Source organism: Larus michahellis, chromosome 3 (genome assembly GCF_964199755.1).
Source record: "Larus michahellis chromosome 3, bLarMic1.1, whole genome shotgun sequence".
Taxonomy (NCBI): Eukaryota; Metazoa; Chordata; class Aves; order Charadriiformes; family Laridae; genus Larus; species Larus michahellis.
Genome location: NC_133898.1, coordinates 18,200,120 through 18,218,496, shown reverse-complemented (window position 1 = coordinate 18,218,496; position 18,377 = coordinate 18,200,120). Strand labels below are relative to the sequence as shown.

Sequence of the window (18,377 nt, the reverse complement as noted above, 5' to 3'; positions counted from 1 at the left end):
CAGTGTCATTAAACATATTTTGTTGCAGAGCAAAATTACTTCAATAGCAAATTGCATTTGTCTCAATCATGAAAATGCAACTTACAATATTATTATGGATGTTGCTTCTTTTTTTTTTATTGTAGGTGTTAGTCTAGCTAGATAATTATGGGTCTGTCAGTATTTTCATTAAAATCTTTTCATTTTTCAGGATGTGTAAGTCAGCCAGCCTTAAAAATTAAAGCTTAACGGGTGAGTCTCCTCTTCACAAGCCAAATACCACTGTAACTACGTTGCTACCTAAAAACAGAAAGAGAAAGGAAAAAAGAAAGGAAAAAGAAATGATGTTTCTAGGTTCTTAGAATCACAAGGCTAATACCGATCCACGCACACGCTGGTGTACAAAGATCAAAGTATGTATTTCTCCTACATATATGAGATTAATGAACATTTTTCCAGATGAGTAACTGCTAAATTGGTAAATCTCTGTATTAACATATGAACAGATTGCTGCAAATGTAAGCAATAATTTGAGTAGTTGTACCAGATTGCCGCTACTTAACTGGTGGCTTCAGCTATCTCCCCGTTTAAGAGGTAATAACGACTTCGGAGTTTAATAGAGCTAAATAATATGCTTTTGTCGCCAGCTTTCCTAGGTATGTTTTCGCACTACGGGGTGGTTCTCCACACAAAGCCTGAAGTTCCAGGCCAGAGCTCAGGCTCCCAACGCCACACCGGGCCCCTCGGCGACCATGCGCTTGGTGAGGGGGCGGCGGGCCCGGCTGTTTGGTCTCGGGAGCTGAAAGAAGAAACCCGGGTTCAGTCACCAGCGCCCGGTTACGCCCCGCTGTGTGTGTGTGTGTTTCAGGGACAGGAAAGCAAAGGGGGAGCCCGCCGGGGGTAAGGCGGAGGAGGGTCCGGGCGGGCCGGCCGCGTCGCCATGGCAACGGCGCCTTAAGGTGGGAGGGCGGGATCATGGCGGCCGCCGCCATGGCTCACGCTAACCCTGTGGTGAGGGGCAGCGGCGGCTGCGAAGCCGGGCCTGGTCTCGACCCCGCAGCGCGTAGCCGGGCTCGGGGGCTGCGGAAAGCCCGGGGTGTGGGGGGGTGTCTGGCTGACCGACCCTCCGCGCTGCAGGGAGGGAAGGAGGGGATGGAAATCGCCTCCCCCTCCCCGGGTCCGGCGTGAGGCAGTGCCGCCGCCCGGAGTGTCCGGGAGAATCCCTGGGGCCCGACGGCCGCTCCCTGGCGCGGGAAGGCCAAGGGTGGCTTCGAAAGCCGTTATTTTGAGGGAGGGTTCGTTAAAAAAAGTGGTTTTGTGGGCAAAAGCGTGGTGTTGGGGTTTGGTGTGAGCCAGTGGCCCACACCTGCAGGCTGTGGAGGGCTGCAGTGTAAGCTCAGTGGTGCCAGGGAGAAAGGTGGTGGTTTTTATTTCCCTCTGTGTTTCATCTGCTGCTGCCCCTCCTTATGTGGGACTTCAGAGGGTCCTTCAGATTACAGTAATCCCGGGGGAAGCCCTGGGGGCTTCACTTTTAAGATGTGTTTTTGGCTTTGCTGGAGTGGGGTGTTGATCCGTCCCTCCCCGCCACCCCACCGTATACAAAGAAAACCAGAGTTTTTCCTGTTCATGGCGCTGGGTGTTTCCAGTATAGATGGGCTGGTTCTGGCAAAGGAGTGCGTGTGTGCGAGGGGGTAAAACTGGCGTACAGCAATGTCTGCACTGTAACCATTTTTCTCTAATTTAGAAGCATGCAGTGCTTGAATTTTACGGTTGCTATGTGCAGTTTTTAGATAGCATAATAAATATTTGTACTTATTGTAAAACTCAATGCAATGTAGCTTGGCAGTCCTGGGGGAGAGGAATAGGTCTGTTGAATGACTTAAATTCAGTTTCTGTTCTGGGTTAACTATGAAGGCAAAGCATTTGACGTATGGGCTAGTCGACATCTTTTAGTGTAGTGGTATAGGAGTCAAATATTTTTATTTTTTTTTCCTTAGTATCCTGAAATGAGCTGGGGAAGTTCTTGTAGATCTCTAACCTCCCGTAAGAAATCATGCATGAGTATGGTTATTTTAAAGTATTGCTATGTTGTGCTGATAGCTTTTTTGCGAAAAGTGTAACTTTTTACTTCTTAATAACTTCTAGGTTTTTTTAAAACAAATTGTTTATTGTCTGCAGTTTAGAACAACTTTAGAGCAGTAAAATGCTAATTTGATGTTGTTAGAAAAACGTAAATTAATATCGCAGAATCTTCTCAGCTTCATTTTTCACCTTGTATAGGCTGTACTGGTGGTAATGATAGTCAAGATTGATAAGCTTTAAATTGCTAAAAGCTTATTATCTTGCATTTGTATTTGAATGGTTGAGTCTTGAAGCTTATGTGTGTCTGTTGCCCTGGTCTGACTGGAGGATTAGGATTTAGTCACTGGCATAGGCAGAAGAAGGAATAAAATGTTGTGTTGGAGTTCTGTTATAATGCAAGATGAATGATACGTATTGATAACTATGGTGTTAAAATTTCCCTAGCTAAACTACTATACAACATCACACTATTACCACAAAGAAAAAAAAAATTTCTGTTATTTCTTGCAAGTTACTTATGTTATGCTTCTGATAGAATTGGCTCATCTCATTTTTAGTAGCTTGTATTGTTTGTTTGTTTGTTTGCCTTTAAGTTAGGGGCGATGACACTGGAATGATACTAAGTGGTAAATGTCAGTTTTAAATTGACATTTTAGACAGGCTTGTTTGAAAATACAGCACAGCAATTGTTTATGTAAAGTTTCTGGGATTTTCTTAAGCATTTCTGTAGCCCGCAGAAACCAGTATTTTGAGGCTCGAATCCAGTATTTTTCCAGGGATGTCTGTTCCCAGGGATATCAGAATTAGAAGAGTGAGTGGACTTCCAGATCTGGTGGACTTGCAAACCTTTGCACTTGAGCATTCTGTTTAGTACACTGGTCTCTTCACGCTGTTCAGTTTGTTACAGTAGTTTATGCAGCCAGATTAGACTTTGTGCTATCATTTCAAATGACTTAATGTTCCTCTGAACTTGATTTTTTTCTCTTTTTTTAATATATAGCCTAAACTATACAAGTCTATTATTGAAGATGTGATTGAAGGTGTGCGGGAGCTCTTTGCAGAAGAAGGTGTAGAGGAACAGGTTCTGAAAGACTTGAAGCAGGTTTGTTGGGTTCCCCTGCATTAATAAAAGTTGTGTATTTTTTTTCTTTTGCAATGAGGTTCCTCTCTGTTTCTTTGCCCTCCAAAACATACAAAATTTTGCCCTAACTTAGAATTTCAAATATCCTGCAAATGATCTGTTGGGCTGCTGGAAGTCAAAATTCAGTAGTGGATGGTTTACCATGTTTATTGGATAGAACCAGTCAATTTACTCTTGGAATAACTAGGAATACATTCTTATCATTTTAGATGTGGCTTGTTTTTAAAGCTGATATCTGCTGACCTTAATAATAATCTTTCTACAGCTTTGGGAAACCAAGGTGATGCAGTCTAAAGCAACAGAAGGCTTCTTCAGACATAGCCACCATTCTCCACAGTTTACCCTGCAGTTGCCGCACACTTTTCACCGTGTTCTGCAGGCTTCAGCAGGTCAGATGTTACGGAACACAGCAGATACACTTTAAGAATAGCTCAGTGTTTCAAGAATCTTTTTGGAAGACTTGAGAGTGCTGCAATAATCTTGGTTTGTGATGCTGATGTATATATCTAGCATGATGGGGAACAGTAATTGTTTGAAAGCTGGATTTGAGCAATAAAGGATGAATTAAACTTTGATAAACTAATGCAGTTATGTCTCCATGGTTTTGATCTGCTGCTTATTTCCAGTAGCAAAACGTGAAGAGAATTTTAGCCGCCTTCTTTGCAGTCCAGAAGCGTAGCCCTTCAATTGCAAATTGACCAGTAGGGTTAAGCTTTCACTTCTCCTTTTCATGTGTGGCTTGGCGTGTGTGAAGGTTGTATTGCATGTGTGTGCCATACAGCTCTACTGTCATGTTGGAGTTTAATCTGGTTCTGTGCTTGTTAAAATGCAATCCCTGGCCCAAACAGAAGAGTGTGAGTTTTTTGGTTTGTCTTTCAGTTAGGTTTCCTAAGAGCAGTATTCCCATTGCAGAGAAATACTTGACTTTCACACAGACTCTGGTATCAAGACCTATTCTTCTCAATTAAGTCCAGCTGAGCGCTGTGGGACTGTGATGGTAGAGTGTAATGCTCAGCTGAGGCTTCTTCCGGTGTGAGAAGCCGTTAGGACGTTTCTGCATACAGGACAAAAACCCCCATATGAGATAATTTAACGAAAGTATGTGTTGTAGTACACTTCAAAGTTGGGCAGGCACTTCTCATTTGTTTTTTTATAGTCTTCATAGTTGAATGGACTGGTTTTGGAGACAGATTTTTTTTTTTTATTTATTTAATGTGGTTAAAGGGAATATGCTTTTGCGTTTATTTGTTATTGGGGCCTTTATGTTTAATGAGCTTTACCTTGTTACTCCTAAGTTTTGGAAGGGCAATATTAAGGCAAAATAATCTATTGAAGCCAGTGAAGTGTTTTTCTTTTGTTTGTTGTTGTTTTTTTGTTTTTTAAATGGGATTTGAATTGTCCTTGTGCTAGAGACTTTCAAATAGTTAGGGCTACCTAAATTGTTTTTTTCTTGAAGCCTGGGAAAGTTTTTCTTTTGGCTTATCTTCCACTGAAGTCAGTATTGAGTGCTTTTTAAAATCCCACCCTACTGTTCCTACTGTTGGCACCATTGGATTTGCTCTGGTGCAGAAAAATACTTGCAAGTTTTCCTCATGTTGACAAGGCGATACATTTTACCTTATGTTTTTGGTCATGTTAATATAGTAGCATCGCACATCTGTCCTCCTAGTTGATGTAATAAATAGAAATGGCATGCTTGAGTTTTACAGTGCAGCTTAAACAGATCAAATAGTTACATAGAAATATTTTTAAAACCAAAAAAACAATCTCGAAGACCAGCTTTTAGCAAAATGTAAGTTTTATAAATTCAGGGTATAACCTCTCCCCATGAGTACAGCGTAAGCTTGAAGGAACATAAAAGGAAGCATATTCAAGAGCCTTATCTAGATGTGCTCACTTGTTTATTGATCTAATAAGTATGAACTGAAGTTAGATCGCTTTAGTTTCAGCAGTGCTTGCTGTAAATTACTGAAAGATCGGCTGTGTCTGAGAAATTCATGTTTTTGTAAAGTGGCTTTTTTTTCCCCCGTATAGCTTCTTTAGTCATCCCAACTGGCAGAGGCTTTCCACATTTCACGGCAGCAGACATGGTATGTAGCTGTAGCGACATTTTATTTCAATGTTGATTATTCTGAGTTCTAAATGATTTAAGTTTGTCAGTTGTTAATAGGCATAAGGGGACGCAAGTATTAAATACTTTCCATGTATAGATGCTTTAGGACAGCATTTAGGGACTGAAAAAGTAGCATTTCTCATGAACGGTTTCATCTGTCCAATATGGTATAGTAGTCAAGGGAGCAGGAGTCCTGCTGAGAGAATCGACAGCTGAAGAAACTCACTTGCTTCTAGCCCTGTGGATTGTGTTTTTTTTTGTTTAAAAATGAAAACCATGCAAAAATTAAGAGTCTGTGGAGGGAGAGCTGTAACTCTGCTGCTGCTGTTTGAGTAGTGAGAAAGGATGGGGATCTACCAGTTGGTTTTGCAAGCAGTGCCACCAGAAATGTGTTGGAAGAAATGGCTGCCTGTATTTAGCCCATAGGATGGAATTATAGTGGAAATGCACATCTACAGTGCATTTATTAAATTAACAATTTAATAACAACATTTAAAAAATTGTTCTTATTACTGGGTGTTAAAATAATGCATGATTGGGAAATGTTAGCACTAGTGAAGCTGGGAGCAGCATTTTCTGTGAGGTATAGAAATCATCTAGAAGAGAATTAGTGTGTTTAGGGTTGACAGGTTCTGAACTCTGGGCATGGAAAAATTTGTTTGGGGAGGGGCTATTAATTGTCAGAGCTTAATGACTTTGAGTGCCTCCTGAGCCTCAGGCTAACTGGCTTGCCAAGCTGAAATATAATATTGGGAAGATGTTTGTGTAACATGCAAGTTTCCTGATTTAAAACTTGGATATCCCTGGAACAGCTAGTTTGAAAGGGAGCCGTGTGTCCAACTCTTTGCTTTCCCGGAGAAAAAGAGAATGTGAAGTGACTTCATAGGCCCAGGCAAGGAGTTTGTGCTGTGTGGAGTAATGCAAAAGCTTAGGTGAAAGTGTCTCTGAATGGGGAAAAAATACCTTTCTGGATGGTGCATACATTGAGCGGGGATAGGAAAGTGTTCTGTTAACAAAAAGAGAATGTGATAACTGGAAAATAGGAAACATGGCAAGTCATTATCCTGTGACTACAGAACACACTTTACCTGTCTAAATCTCAAAAGTCTGAAGCAACTCTTTAGTAAAGATGATCACAAAAAGGCCCTCATTCACGTTTTGTCTGGATACGTTAGTGTGACATTTAGGGCCCTAGGAGATAAAGTATGCACTATTTCTTAATAAAGCTCCTGTGTCTCTAGGGCGCTTCACGAGCGGGTGCAACTCTTACTCTCCCTTCGGGTATTGCTTATCCTATACATGTGCCGGCTGGAGTGACGCTACAGACAGCAGCTGGTAAGATTACAGAGGAGATGTGAAATGTTACACTGCATTGACTGCATGTGGATATTGAAAGATGGTCCTGAGCGCTGTAGATAAAACAAATGTGAAATATAGGTGGGTAGAGCCAGTTATCCTCCTCTTCCTTTGTAGTTTGTGTTTGTAATTGCTGCATAGGGGAAATAATTACCTTGATTAGTTAGTGTGTCAACTGTGTGCACTTGCAAGATCAGTTAACGTGGGCTGCCAGGTGATGCCTTTTTTTTGTTTTACAACTGCTCACAAATGTGTTCCTTTGTCAGACCAGACATAGGTATCTTCTCCTATATGAGGGACAGTCTTCCACGTTTTAAAAAGGTAAAGGCATCCTGGTGCTTCAGAATCAAATTGATTTCTTATTCAAATAAAATCCAACCATCCATTAACCTTTTTGTCACGCTCTTTTGCTGATGAAACTGCCTGTACTGCTTGTACAAAAATGTACTGCTTAGGGTGCAATGAGTAGAAGGCTTATTTCATTCATAGATTGACTCTTTCCTCAAACAGCTGTTCTTTAATGAGAATTAATGTCACTAGGTATCTATTTCAGGAATAATTCCTAAAGTCTTGAGACCTATAGGCTGGTGACTCTGCGTGTGTAAGCATGTGTGTGGGCAAAGAATCATTAAATGAAATTGGGAACTTAGCTCTGGCACCTTAGTTCTAACACTAATAATAATAACTTTAAGGATTCAGTATTTGGAGTGGTTTTCATACAATGAGAAGATAGATAAACTATGAGTCTCTTTTTTTTTTTTTTTTTTTTAAACTAAACTAGGCAGGTTTTTTTTAGAGGGGATACCTAAAGGTCCTTAAAGGAGTGAACTGTCCCTGTAGCTGTGGAATAGTTTACTGTTTCATCTTGTATTCCTTAGTTTCTGAAATGACATGGAAACAAATTCAAACCAGGATTTTCTTTTTTTTCTTTTCTTTTTTTTCTTTTTTTCAAACCAGTATGTAATTAAACTATTGAACTTACTGCCACAGGGTATTGTGGAGGCCAAAACCAAAAAGAAGTATTAAACATGCTAGTATGGGTGGAAGCTCTGACTGACAAAGCCTCTGAACGCTTACTTTTCAAAGGCCGAAATTGTGCCTGGGGAAAGTACAGCTTTGTAAACATCCTGTTTCTCATAGTTTGCCTGAGTGTTTGCTATCGGTTATTAGTGCTAACGGGACAGTGGCCTGGATGAACCTGTAGTTTAAACCACTGAAGCAGTTTTTAACTCTTCCCTTTGTAGGGCAGCTTTATAAGGTAAATGTGCCTGTTATGGTTACACAGGCCCCAGGAGATGCAAGTATTCTACATCATCCTGTTCAGCAGATATTTCAGTCCCTTGGGCAGCCTTCAGTTCTGCAAGCCAGCATTGCCAGTGTTGCACAGGTGAATGCATCTTCTGCCCAGGCAGCTGCTGAAACACTGCAACCTCAGGAGACTGCAGTCCAACAGATCATGCTATTTCAACCAAATGTTGTGGAAAAAAAACACCTGGAGAACTCTGCTAATACTACATCGGTCCAGCAGCCTTCTGTGAGTCAGCAGCAACTTGCAACTAATGCAGTGTTGAATCAGTGTGCAGACTCAACAGAAAAATCCCAGCACGGCAGTCTTCACACAGCTGTGTTTACTCCAGGATCCTCTGAAGGGTTTTCTCCTGCTGAATCCTTGGCAAACAACTCAAGCAGTGTAATGCTGGATGTGGAGGGGCAGTTAGACATTGAGCCTCAGGGGTTGGTGCAGCAGCAGGTGTCTGATGATATCATTGACCTGATTATCACAGGCAAAAGTTTGGATGACAGCACCGTTCTGAAAGATCAGGGCAGCATTGCTTCCTCTGACAAGGTAAGACCTTTTATTTCTCAGCTGGTGAAAATACATCCGTTGGAGATGGTTGGTTGAAGTATCATAAGATCAAGCACATCTGTAAGTGACAAGTAGCACCTCTAAATTATAATAATAAAAATTATTATCCTTTTAAAGTTCATTCTTGAGCTTGTTTTGAATAGCGGTGGTTGACCGCTTAATTTTTACATTAAGAATTTGTCACAAATATTGCTGAAATACTGGGATTGAAGAGAATGTAAATCTAAAAAATGCTAAAAGCATAAGGATAGAATCTATTCTTAGACTTACTGACTAATTTTGGGGGATAATAGTTTTGGGGTTTTTTGTGACTGAGCAGACATGAATGACCCTCTGAGAACTTCCTTGTCATTCTGGCACTGAATCTGCATATGGATACTGGCCAGTTAATGGGCAAATTGCTTTTGCTGTGTCAGCTGGGATTAGTTTTAATTTGTAATGTGTGAAGAGCGTTTAACTTGAATTGAGAATGCATATTGAGTATGAAAAGTCTGATTTGATAAGTGAAAATCTGCTGGAAGGAAATGTATTTCTCTCCTGAACAAAGTAGAATTCAGCTAGAGCTGTGTGAAAAACGTAAATTATTTTAATTAACAGGCCACTTTCCTGACCTCATCTAGGTTTTGTTCCAGAAATTGTTTGCAGATATTTTAAGTTAAGGCTGGCTTGCTGACTTTGAGTTGTAGCGCTTGAATGTGATCGAGGCAAATTTATTAAATGCAAATTTAATGACAGTAATGACAAATGACTGTAAATAGAATGCATGTTAACATTGCTCATCGGAACTTTGATGGCAGGATGGTGAAGTCTGTCCATAGTAAGAATGGAAGGTCAAAACAAAGTGTTATTTTTTGAACTAGAAAGTGTATATGGATGTGAATTAAGTGCTACAATAAAGATTTAATGAGAAACCGAAGATGGTTGAAAGCTTAAAGCCCTTTTATGCTCCTGTGAATGATCTGTTTAGGAATTCTAGCACTTTTATGAACACTAACTTGACGTACTGAAATATTTACTGTCTCTTTCAGCTTTTTATACCTTATTTAAACACAGCATTTTGATTGAGTTGAGGGAGAGGGATGAGTTAGTCTTGACTTTTATTTAAAAAATGAAAAAAGCTATTTTTTGGGGTGGGGGAGTAGCTTGTTTCCTTTTTTCTTTTTTTTGTTTGTTTTGTTTTTGGAGTTTGCTTTGCAATAGAAATTCTAACAGTCCACTTGATTGTCTTTTTTTTTTTTCTTAAAAAAAAAGTTGTTTGAATACAATAGCGTTTAAAGAAAAGTCTAAGAAAATGACTTTCTGTATTGCTGGAGAATATTTGTCATGGATTCCATTGAAGGTTAGGTGTAAGAACAAGATTTGCAAATGTGTTCAGGGTTTAGAAGTAGGCCAGGACTTGAAACTCTCATTTTAGTGCCCCAGTCTTATTGCTTTATTAAACAAGAGTCTCAGCTTTCACTGTTCAGTACGAAGCCTATGTGGTGTTAATTCACAGGCTGTCTCTGGTCTCTTTTATTCCTGTTAGATGGAACCTACTGAGCAGATGGAATCTAATTTACGGTCAGAGAAGGATATCTGCAGTGACATTGAAGGCATAATTCAGCTAGATGGTACTGGTGATGTTTCTCCCAGGGAAGAAATACCACATACAAAAGATAGGGAAGAGAATGAATTCATTGGCTTTATTGAATCAGAGGATCTAAAAGCTCTGGAGGATGAGGATGAGGAAGACGATGATGAAGAATGTGACAGTATTTCAAACACGGAGTCTAGCAGCAGTGGTGGTGATAATGAAGAGCCCCAAATAGAAATAGTTGAGGAGGTAATTTACTTTTAAGCTTTGTGAAACACATTACAATAGTGTATCTATCTTCACTGTTGAATTGTTGGACCTAGAAACAGTTCCTGGTAAGTTTAATGCAGAGAATGCATAGTTAAGTTATATACCTCTTGAGATAGGAGGTACTGCGGAGAAACTACTCGAGAGCGCATTATGAGGAGCGTGGACAAATGAAAGAGATGTTGAGAAGTCATTTGTTAATTGTATGAATTAAAATACTTAATTACCAGAGTTAAAGTTCTGTGGCAAAGCGCTGACCCCAGTTGAATGGAGTTCTGCTTTTTATTTAAGTAAGATTGGGGTGCAGATCTAGGTTTGTTTTCCTTCTGAAGGTCCACAGGGGTTTAGACAGAGAAGAGAACAATGTGATACAAGTACGTGTATTTCCTAGGAAAAGGCTTTTCTTAAGATGTGCACTTTTGTGTCCTGGAGATTCATAAGAGAATCAACTCATAACATCTGGACTTCAGATAAATACCAGCTGATAGTTACTGGGGTCAGCTTTGTCAGTTAGCAGTCTTGCTTTTTGATCTGTGTTTTTGTTTAGAGTGTTTTTGTTTTCGAGAACATAAGTGTGTGAAGATGCTTATAAGTAAGCTTTGTGCAACATGATCTCATAGCATCTAGGTCTTGATTTTTGCAACGGTAACCTTTATTGTTCTAGATGTGTTTTATGACAAGTATATTCAAGGCTGTTCTGAAAGATGTATAAAATAAAATTTTAATCTCTAGGACCCCTTAAATTCTGGTGATGATGTCAGTGAACAGGACATTCCAGACTTGTTTGACACCGACAATGTGATAGTTTGTCAGTATGACAAGGTACAGTATATAGTTTTATCTTTGTTCCTTAATCATTCTAAATAATATCTCCAGAAAATCCATGTCTGGTCTACTGTCAGTGCCTTTTAAAAAAAATCTAATGTAATAGTTGAGTGTTTAAATTATGTGTTTAGGTGACAATAGTCTGAAGACTTACTTGCTGTTTTCTGAAATGAGGATAATCAACGGGTTCATAATGGCCTATTAAAGGAAAAGGAAAGGGGACCAAATCTTGCAAAACTAAGATTTGTAAAGCTGCCAAAAGCTTATGCATTTCCTTAACTTTTAAGTAATATCAACAGCTCCATGGATGTGTGTATGCGTTTTCAGCCATGAATTAAAATTTTAGAAATGGGTAATAGAAAGAGGAGTGTGTGCACTTTTGGATTTTTTGTCTCTGAAGTGCTTAGTGAGAGATTTTCCTACTAGAATTCTGTCAGGTCTAAAAAAACAGAACAGTTGTTAAGGGCCATTTTGCCCTCCTTCATTTTAGTGTTTAAAATTCAACCTTATTTTGAACTCTTTAAGATCAAATTAAGTACTTCTAACTCTGGAGTGGTTTTGGACACTTACATGTCAGTAGTTTGAAAGATGACAAAACAAAGTGCATATTTTATTTTGAAACAAATTGGAAAAATTGTGTATAGTTTGCTTAAGAATGTGCCTTGGCTTTTATTCTTTCAGAAGTGACTAGGGATAATTTTTTTGTGTGTGTTGAGTGAGGCCTGCTATAAGGGTGTCTGTGTTGCTAAGAAAATTGTCTTTACTAAAGTGTAACAGATTGAGTGTTTCTGAAACTGGTTATTTTGTAAAATGTAGTTACAGGGATGTGTGTAGAAAATGCATCTGAAACTGAGCTGCAGTGTCTATATTGTATTGAAAAGGTACACAAAGTTTTGAAGCTTTGTAACTCAGTTTGATGTTACAGATGCTATAGGTAGTGGATATTGTTATCTGCAGCAACTTTTGTCTGCAATAAGCTGAAAAATGGTTTGAAAATTTTTAAAAACTGATAGGTAGTTCAGTGCTGGACATGTCTGTAGGAGACTTAAGATCAGATGTTATTAGACAGTAACAGTTAGAGGAGCTGGGGGAAGATGTTGGTAACTTTCCCCTCTCCTATATAGATTTAATAAAACAGGTAGGCCTAGTCGAAAGCAGATGGAAACAGCTCTCCATTAGATTACCTTGTTACCTATAAAATAATGCTGTTGGCAAAATTACTGTCCTGTTTCTTTTGGTTTTCCCCTCCTTTCTCTTTCTGAACTTGAAAATAGACTGATGCTCAAAATCCAAGGCATCTTCTAGAAATGTTTAAAATTCCTTCTTTTACTATTAAACAATAACTTTCTTCAGGCCTTTAAAAAGAGACAGACTATGCAAATTCTTTCTTACTGTTTTGTATGGCAGTATTTGCTTTTGAGCAAAGTTTTACTGTTTTTAGCCTTATCCTAATGTCTCTGTGCACACAATATTGCTTTACAGTGCACATGGGAGAAGGAAACCACTGCATTTCAGTTAAGCCATACTTGTTTGCAAGATGCAGTATATTTTGGGACTGATACACAAATGAAATTACTCCATTATTGTCTTGTTTTCTTGCCAGTGTTGAGTTGCCACACAGCTGCCTTTGTGCCTTTTTTTGGGGGTGGGGGATAAGCTGTATGTGTGTGCTAAGATTCAGGAGGCTGTTCCTTTGAGAGGGCAGGGAATTCATTATAAACAATTGAAATCTACTGCCTCTATTGGATATCTGTGGTGTGATCAGTGGCAGTGTTTCAGGCTATCAGGATTTTAAAAGAAAAACAAGGCTTGTAAGCCAAGTTATGCTTAAAAACTTTTTCTTTAAAAAAATGGATGGTCTAATATTTTTGGGGGGGGGGGGGCATTAATTTATTTTTTTCATCAGATACATCGAAGTAAGAACAAATGGAAGTTCTACTTAAAAGATGGAGTGATGTCCTTTGAGGGTAAAGACCATGTTTTCGCCAAAGCCGTTGGAGATGCAGAGTGGTGAAACCTCACATAAGTATGTACTTTAAGACTGTGGCATTATTCCCTCATGAACCTTCTGTGAAACAACTAGACTTTCTATTGTTTTGCCATAAAAAACCCCAAACCAACAAAGCTGTGGTAAAAATATGCAAAAGCAGGGTTGTTAATACATGCAGACTGAAACACTATTGTTAGCTACTCAATTGTCTTTACTGTTCTTCTCTGATTATTTGATTACGCCTCTACCAAGAAAAATCATTGAAATAAATAGGTTTAAAGACTGAAATGTTGAATCTGTGAGTAATTCAGGAGAGTCATGGAATACTAAGTAACTATATCTAAGTAAATTTCAGTTCTGTTCGTTTTCTTTCCACTTTTTTAAGTAGGAGTTAATGCATGACTTGAAATATAAAACTACACAGTTGTTGGTGATGCTATTTATTTCTTTTCAAAGGCTGCTGAGTTTAAAAAAAAAAAAAAAAGAATAAAAAAGAGCAACATCTGTGGAAGTCTGAAACCTGTGGCTGTTTCAGCTGTGTACTTTTTTCTCACCTTTCCTTCCTGCCTGGGTCTTTTTTGTGTTGTTGCTTTGTCTGTGGGTTTTTGACTTTGGCTTGGAGGCAGACACTTTAGATTTAAGTCAGGAAATGTGGGTGGAAGACCCTTGAGCTCTCACTATGGGAGAATTACTGTTTATTCTGTACCTTCTGTCTACTGAGATGTAATGAATAGTGTGATTTAACATTAAAATGTGATTTATTTTCGCTGTCAATGAAAAGTCATTTAAGTTTGCTTCTGTACATGTCTACTGCATTCTAGGACTACAGACCAGTAAGCTGTGAATGATACAAATTGTGCATAATAATAAAATGTCATCTCATATACATTTCTAGCAGAGAGTTGTTTTTGTGTTCCCTAAATATAAACTTTGCTTGGAGAAATGTGTACAAGCTGTGCATGTGACAGTAGCTCACACAGCCATGAGAACTGCATTCCCAGCAGTCCTCAGTGCTAGCTTTTTGTTTGTTCCTCTAGAAACAGTCAGAAAAAAGTTCTGTGTCCATAGGTCTGGGCCCTAGCCCTTCAGAGCTGCAGCTTTCCCCTGGCTAGCTCCTGTTCCTTGTAGGGCTGTATTGGAAGCTAAACGGTAAAGCCTCAGCCAGGCTGACTCAGTACAGGATAATCCTGCTAGAAGGGCTGTGCTACACACAAGGGTATGGCACCCCTTCAGCCTGGCCTTTTCTTTTACATCTGCTGACGGCAGACATGATGAGACATTTTGGTTATCTCTACTCCCTGGGAGGATGCAGAGGCCTTGAGAAGAGAAGGGAAATAAAGGGGAGAGTTGGAGAGAAGGAACATGTAGAAGAAATGGGGGAGGAGGGGAAGCTAACCCTCGTTCATAGTGGTACAAACCCTTGTGCTGATGGCATAAACAACAGAGATACTTCCCTCAGGAGGCAGGTTTTTAACAACTATTGAGTTTCTTGCATGCTTTTTTTTTTGACGTATCTGCTGCTGTCCAGTATCAAAGACAGGACACTGAACCAGAAGGCCTGACCTGAGTGTGGCATTTATTTTGTCTTTTGTAGATACTGTTGCTGGGATGTGATGAATTGTGTATTCAGAGACAGTTAAAATATTACAGTGTATGATTTCTTTTTTACCCATTCAGCTGACTGGTAGCTGTACTGATACTACACTTCAGACCTATAAATGAACAGGAAATGCAGCTCTTGCCACATGATAGATGCTTTTAGATTTCAGCACTCTCTCACAGGCTCTGAGGGCATTCATGCTCCATAAACATGTACATTATGAACTGTGGGACCATCTTCTGGCAGCATAGCGATGCTTCAGAAAAGACTGGAAGCAGAGGTAAGTGCGGCACAGGAATCTCTGGGACATGACTGGATATGCACCATTCACTAAGCACCACGCATTCTGTGAATGTGGCTTCTGAGAATAGGATCTGTTTGTGCTAGTCACTATAAAATGAAGTGGCTAAAGAGTACCTAGTTTTTAGCGAGTTTAAAAATGGGCATATTTTTCCTCTTTGCTGCATCTTTCTGCTTGTAATGCTAAAGACTTCTACATGAAGGTGAGGAGTCAGAGCTCTGAACATCCTTATGACTGCCCATCTCATCATAGAATTATAGAATGGTTTGGGATGGAAGGGACCTTAAAGTTCATCTAATTCCAACCCCCCTGCCGTGGGCAGGGACACCTTCCACCTGTTAGACTCATCTGCGTGTTTATTCCATTCTTGAAATACTTCCTGTGCTTTGATGTTTTGCAAGTTAATTTTTATGACAGCTTGCTGTGACCTCTGCAGTCCAAGTGTGAGATTGAGTATATAGACTGCACATGAGGAATTTGAAGTATTTCTTAACACTGGCCTCTTCTCAAACTTTTTGTAAGATTTACGGGTTGGCATTAATGGTATTTTTAATCCCCTTTTGCTTTTCACAAATCAGGTGTACTGTCAGCAACTAGAATCTCAAAGGACTGTTTGCTATCTTTCCTCCTGAAGCTTTGCTGACAATATACATAGCTGGCTGTTACTCCTGGTCAAAGCTGACCTGCATCAAAAGGGATTCTGAAGATGGCTTAGCTATGCCATCAAGCATCCCCAGGTTTTTTATTTAGTTGCATTTTCTAACCCAGCACGTCTTTGATATGAAGGAACCTTAATGTGGGGTCCATCTAGTGCCTTCCTGAGCTATCAAATATAGAAGCTTTAGAGATTAGAGTAGGGTTTTGCTCTCACTATCTCAACCCTTACTATATTTGAGAAAATGGCGACTGACTTCGTAATGCTGCAGATCTTCTGGCTCCCTCCAAACTACGCTGCAGATATTCTTTGCAAGTGCTTGTGGTGGTTTTTCCAGTCCAGAGCTATGGACTGTCTGTTTGGACTCATGCAGTAGGACTGACTTTCATTTTCTTCCATCTAAGCATACAAGAATTGCCCTACATTGTGTTTTCAGTGTTCTTGAATGAACATTGGCGAACACTAACAGCTTCAGATAAGACATTTACAGCTAAAAATATCTGAAGCCAGGAATTTTTATGCTGGGAAAAAATGTTTCTTATTAAAATGTAAGCTCAGTTAGCTAATTACTGTAGCTTCTGACTCGAGCAGTAATCAGATCAGAATGTTTTTGATCCGAATAGTTTACCGTATTAATGCTTTTGATTGCTGCTACTTACAGTTTAGCAAACACATTGCTGCAGATGTGATGGGAGGAGGTGTGTAATACCAGTTATGGCTATAGAAGATACTTCAGTAAATGGCTGTCTAAAACTTTACACCAGAAAGAAGGTAAGTTTACCAAAAATTAGAGAGAGAGAGAAAAACAAGTGTAACTTGTATAAGAAGCTTTAGCATGAATCTTTATCAGAGTGGTGCTTTTACTCACTTGCTCAGTTTTGTGTATAGAAAAATTTGAAGTATATACATTACTGTTGTTGTTTGGGGGTTTTGTGGTTTGTGGATATTTTTTAAACTTTTTTTTAAACCAGCAATTATTTTCTAAATGGTAGCTTTCACTCAGCTTACAGCAGGTACAAAAAGAAAAATGCCCACAGCTCTCGTACTTCTTTGCTGTTACCTAAGCAGCATTGTAAGGCAGGCACTAGCAGTTGTTGCTACTTATAACTCATTTCTCTTGCATGTGGTTTCCTGATAATGTTATGTGGTAGGTGGACGGGAAGGGTGTCCATTGCAAGCTCTTGTCCTCTTGAAACATAATGCAAGTACATCAGTTATTGCCCACTCAACACATTGTTTTGCCACGTGTGGAGGACTCTTCCTTGTGCTATGCGAAGAAATGAGTATAGAAAATCGGGTTTAAGATAAGTGATAGAGAAGCCTTAGGCCAGGTAGTTTTGTTGTGGTTTGTTTTTTTCTTTTTAACCACTGTCTTTAGCTTCTATTATAGCGGCTGTATAAAGAGGTGCATCATATGGAATTTTTACTGATTGCTAAACTGTAGAGTTTTGACAGTTTCCTCCGTTCTTGATCCTGCTTTGTTCCCCATGTGTGTGCAGACTGCTCCTGAGTACAGCTATGCTTACATCTAGAGCTTTTATACTGATTGAAATGATGGCATTGAGCTGAAGGTAAGAGAGGGTCAGAGATGTTATTTCTAATTCACACAATTATAAGCTAATGATAAACCAGTCACTAGTACAAAGAATCACTTTCATTAATGTGAAGCAAATTTAATTTGCAGTGCAGTGTTTTGGCAACAAGAGGTGTTCTTTGGAGCGCAGATTTTTACTCTATTGCTGTCACAGACTTGAAAGCAAAGGGCTCAGCTGAGAAGGAAAATGTAAAAAGTTTAAAGTGATTGCAGTAATACTTTTTTCTTATGTATCAGAGTCTCCGCTTCCGGTGGCCATCAAGACCTGTTAGGCTGCGACTGTTCTGGAGTAAGCACAGATCTTACACAGCTGCACTGCTCCAGTGACTGCCGGGGAGGTGCGTATTACATTCGTTGAGGATCTGTCTTCGGATACTGTGAGTATCATCTGCAGAATGTGATCTAAGATGCTAAAATTTGACTACAAGCCCAAATAAAATGCATTTGCTTTACCTTCTGTGAACCATAAACTGCCATGTGTAGGTCTTATGCTACCATATTGGTTTGACAAAATGTAAGCACTCACGTGTTCCTCCCATCAGAAGCAATGTAACCAACCTGTGAAGAAAAAGCGGCCTAAAAGGCTTGGTCTGCAGTCTGCAGCTTTTGCATCTGTTTTTGCCCACGAGACTGTAAACTTTCCAACAGCTAAGCCCCTCACTTTCAGAAGACCAGGCAATGCAGAACACGGCCTCCTTAGGACATGCCTGGGGTGGATTCCCACAGGGATCCTGCCTGGCATTCGGTGCAGTCTGCAGCTTGTCACCCAGTACAGGTTCTTTGGCCCATATGATGCAAGTAAGAGTTTACACACCTGAATCCCCAGCTTCAATACAGTGTGGTGTTGGCTCACGGCGAGTGAATTGCGTAAGAGTGACAGATTATTTTCTGCGGACAGAGTGAATATACTGCAACAACAAAGGAATGCTCAGTTCTTACTTAAATTAGGAACACAGCCACAAATCTAGATCTCTTTAGCATTGGGCAATGCATGGTGTAAGGAAAGTGTTTTTGTTTGTTTTTTTTTTTTTTAT

The 18,377-nt window shown here is 39.6% G+C and overlaps 1 protein-coding gene across 4 annotated transcripts; it reads left to right on the top strand.

Moving 5' to 3' along the window:
• The first annotated feature begins 735 nt into the window (after positions 1-735).
• Positions 736-14,997, top strand: GTF2A1L (general transcription factor IIA subunit 1 like). 4 transcript variants are annotated; one of them, XM_074578896.1, is made up of 10 exons: positions 955-990; positions 3,062-3,163; positions 3,468-3,591; positions 5,237-5,292; positions 6,557-6,650; positions 7,916-8,517; positions 10,064-10,360; positions 11,111-11,200; positions 13,110-13,229; positions 14,871-14,997. In XM_074578896.1, the coding sequence occupies exons 1-9, from the start codon at positions 955-957 to the stop codon at positions 13,215-13,217; spliced, it is 1,509 nt and encodes a 502-aa protein (XP_074434997.1). In that variant the 3' UTR covers positions 13,218-13,229; positions 14,871-14,997. The 4 variants fall into 4 exon arrangements, with proteins under 4 accessions (XP_074435000.1, XP_074434999.1, XP_074434996.1 ...); XM_074578899.1 differs by lacking the exons at positions 955-990; positions 14,871-14,997 and adding an exon at positions 736-879 and having other exon boundaries at positions 13,110-14,080; XM_074578898.1 differs by lacking the exons at positions 955-990; positions 14,871-14,997 and adding an exon at positions 835-938 and having other exon boundaries at positions 13,110-14,080.
• Positions 14,998-18,377: the final 3,380 nt, after the last annotated feature.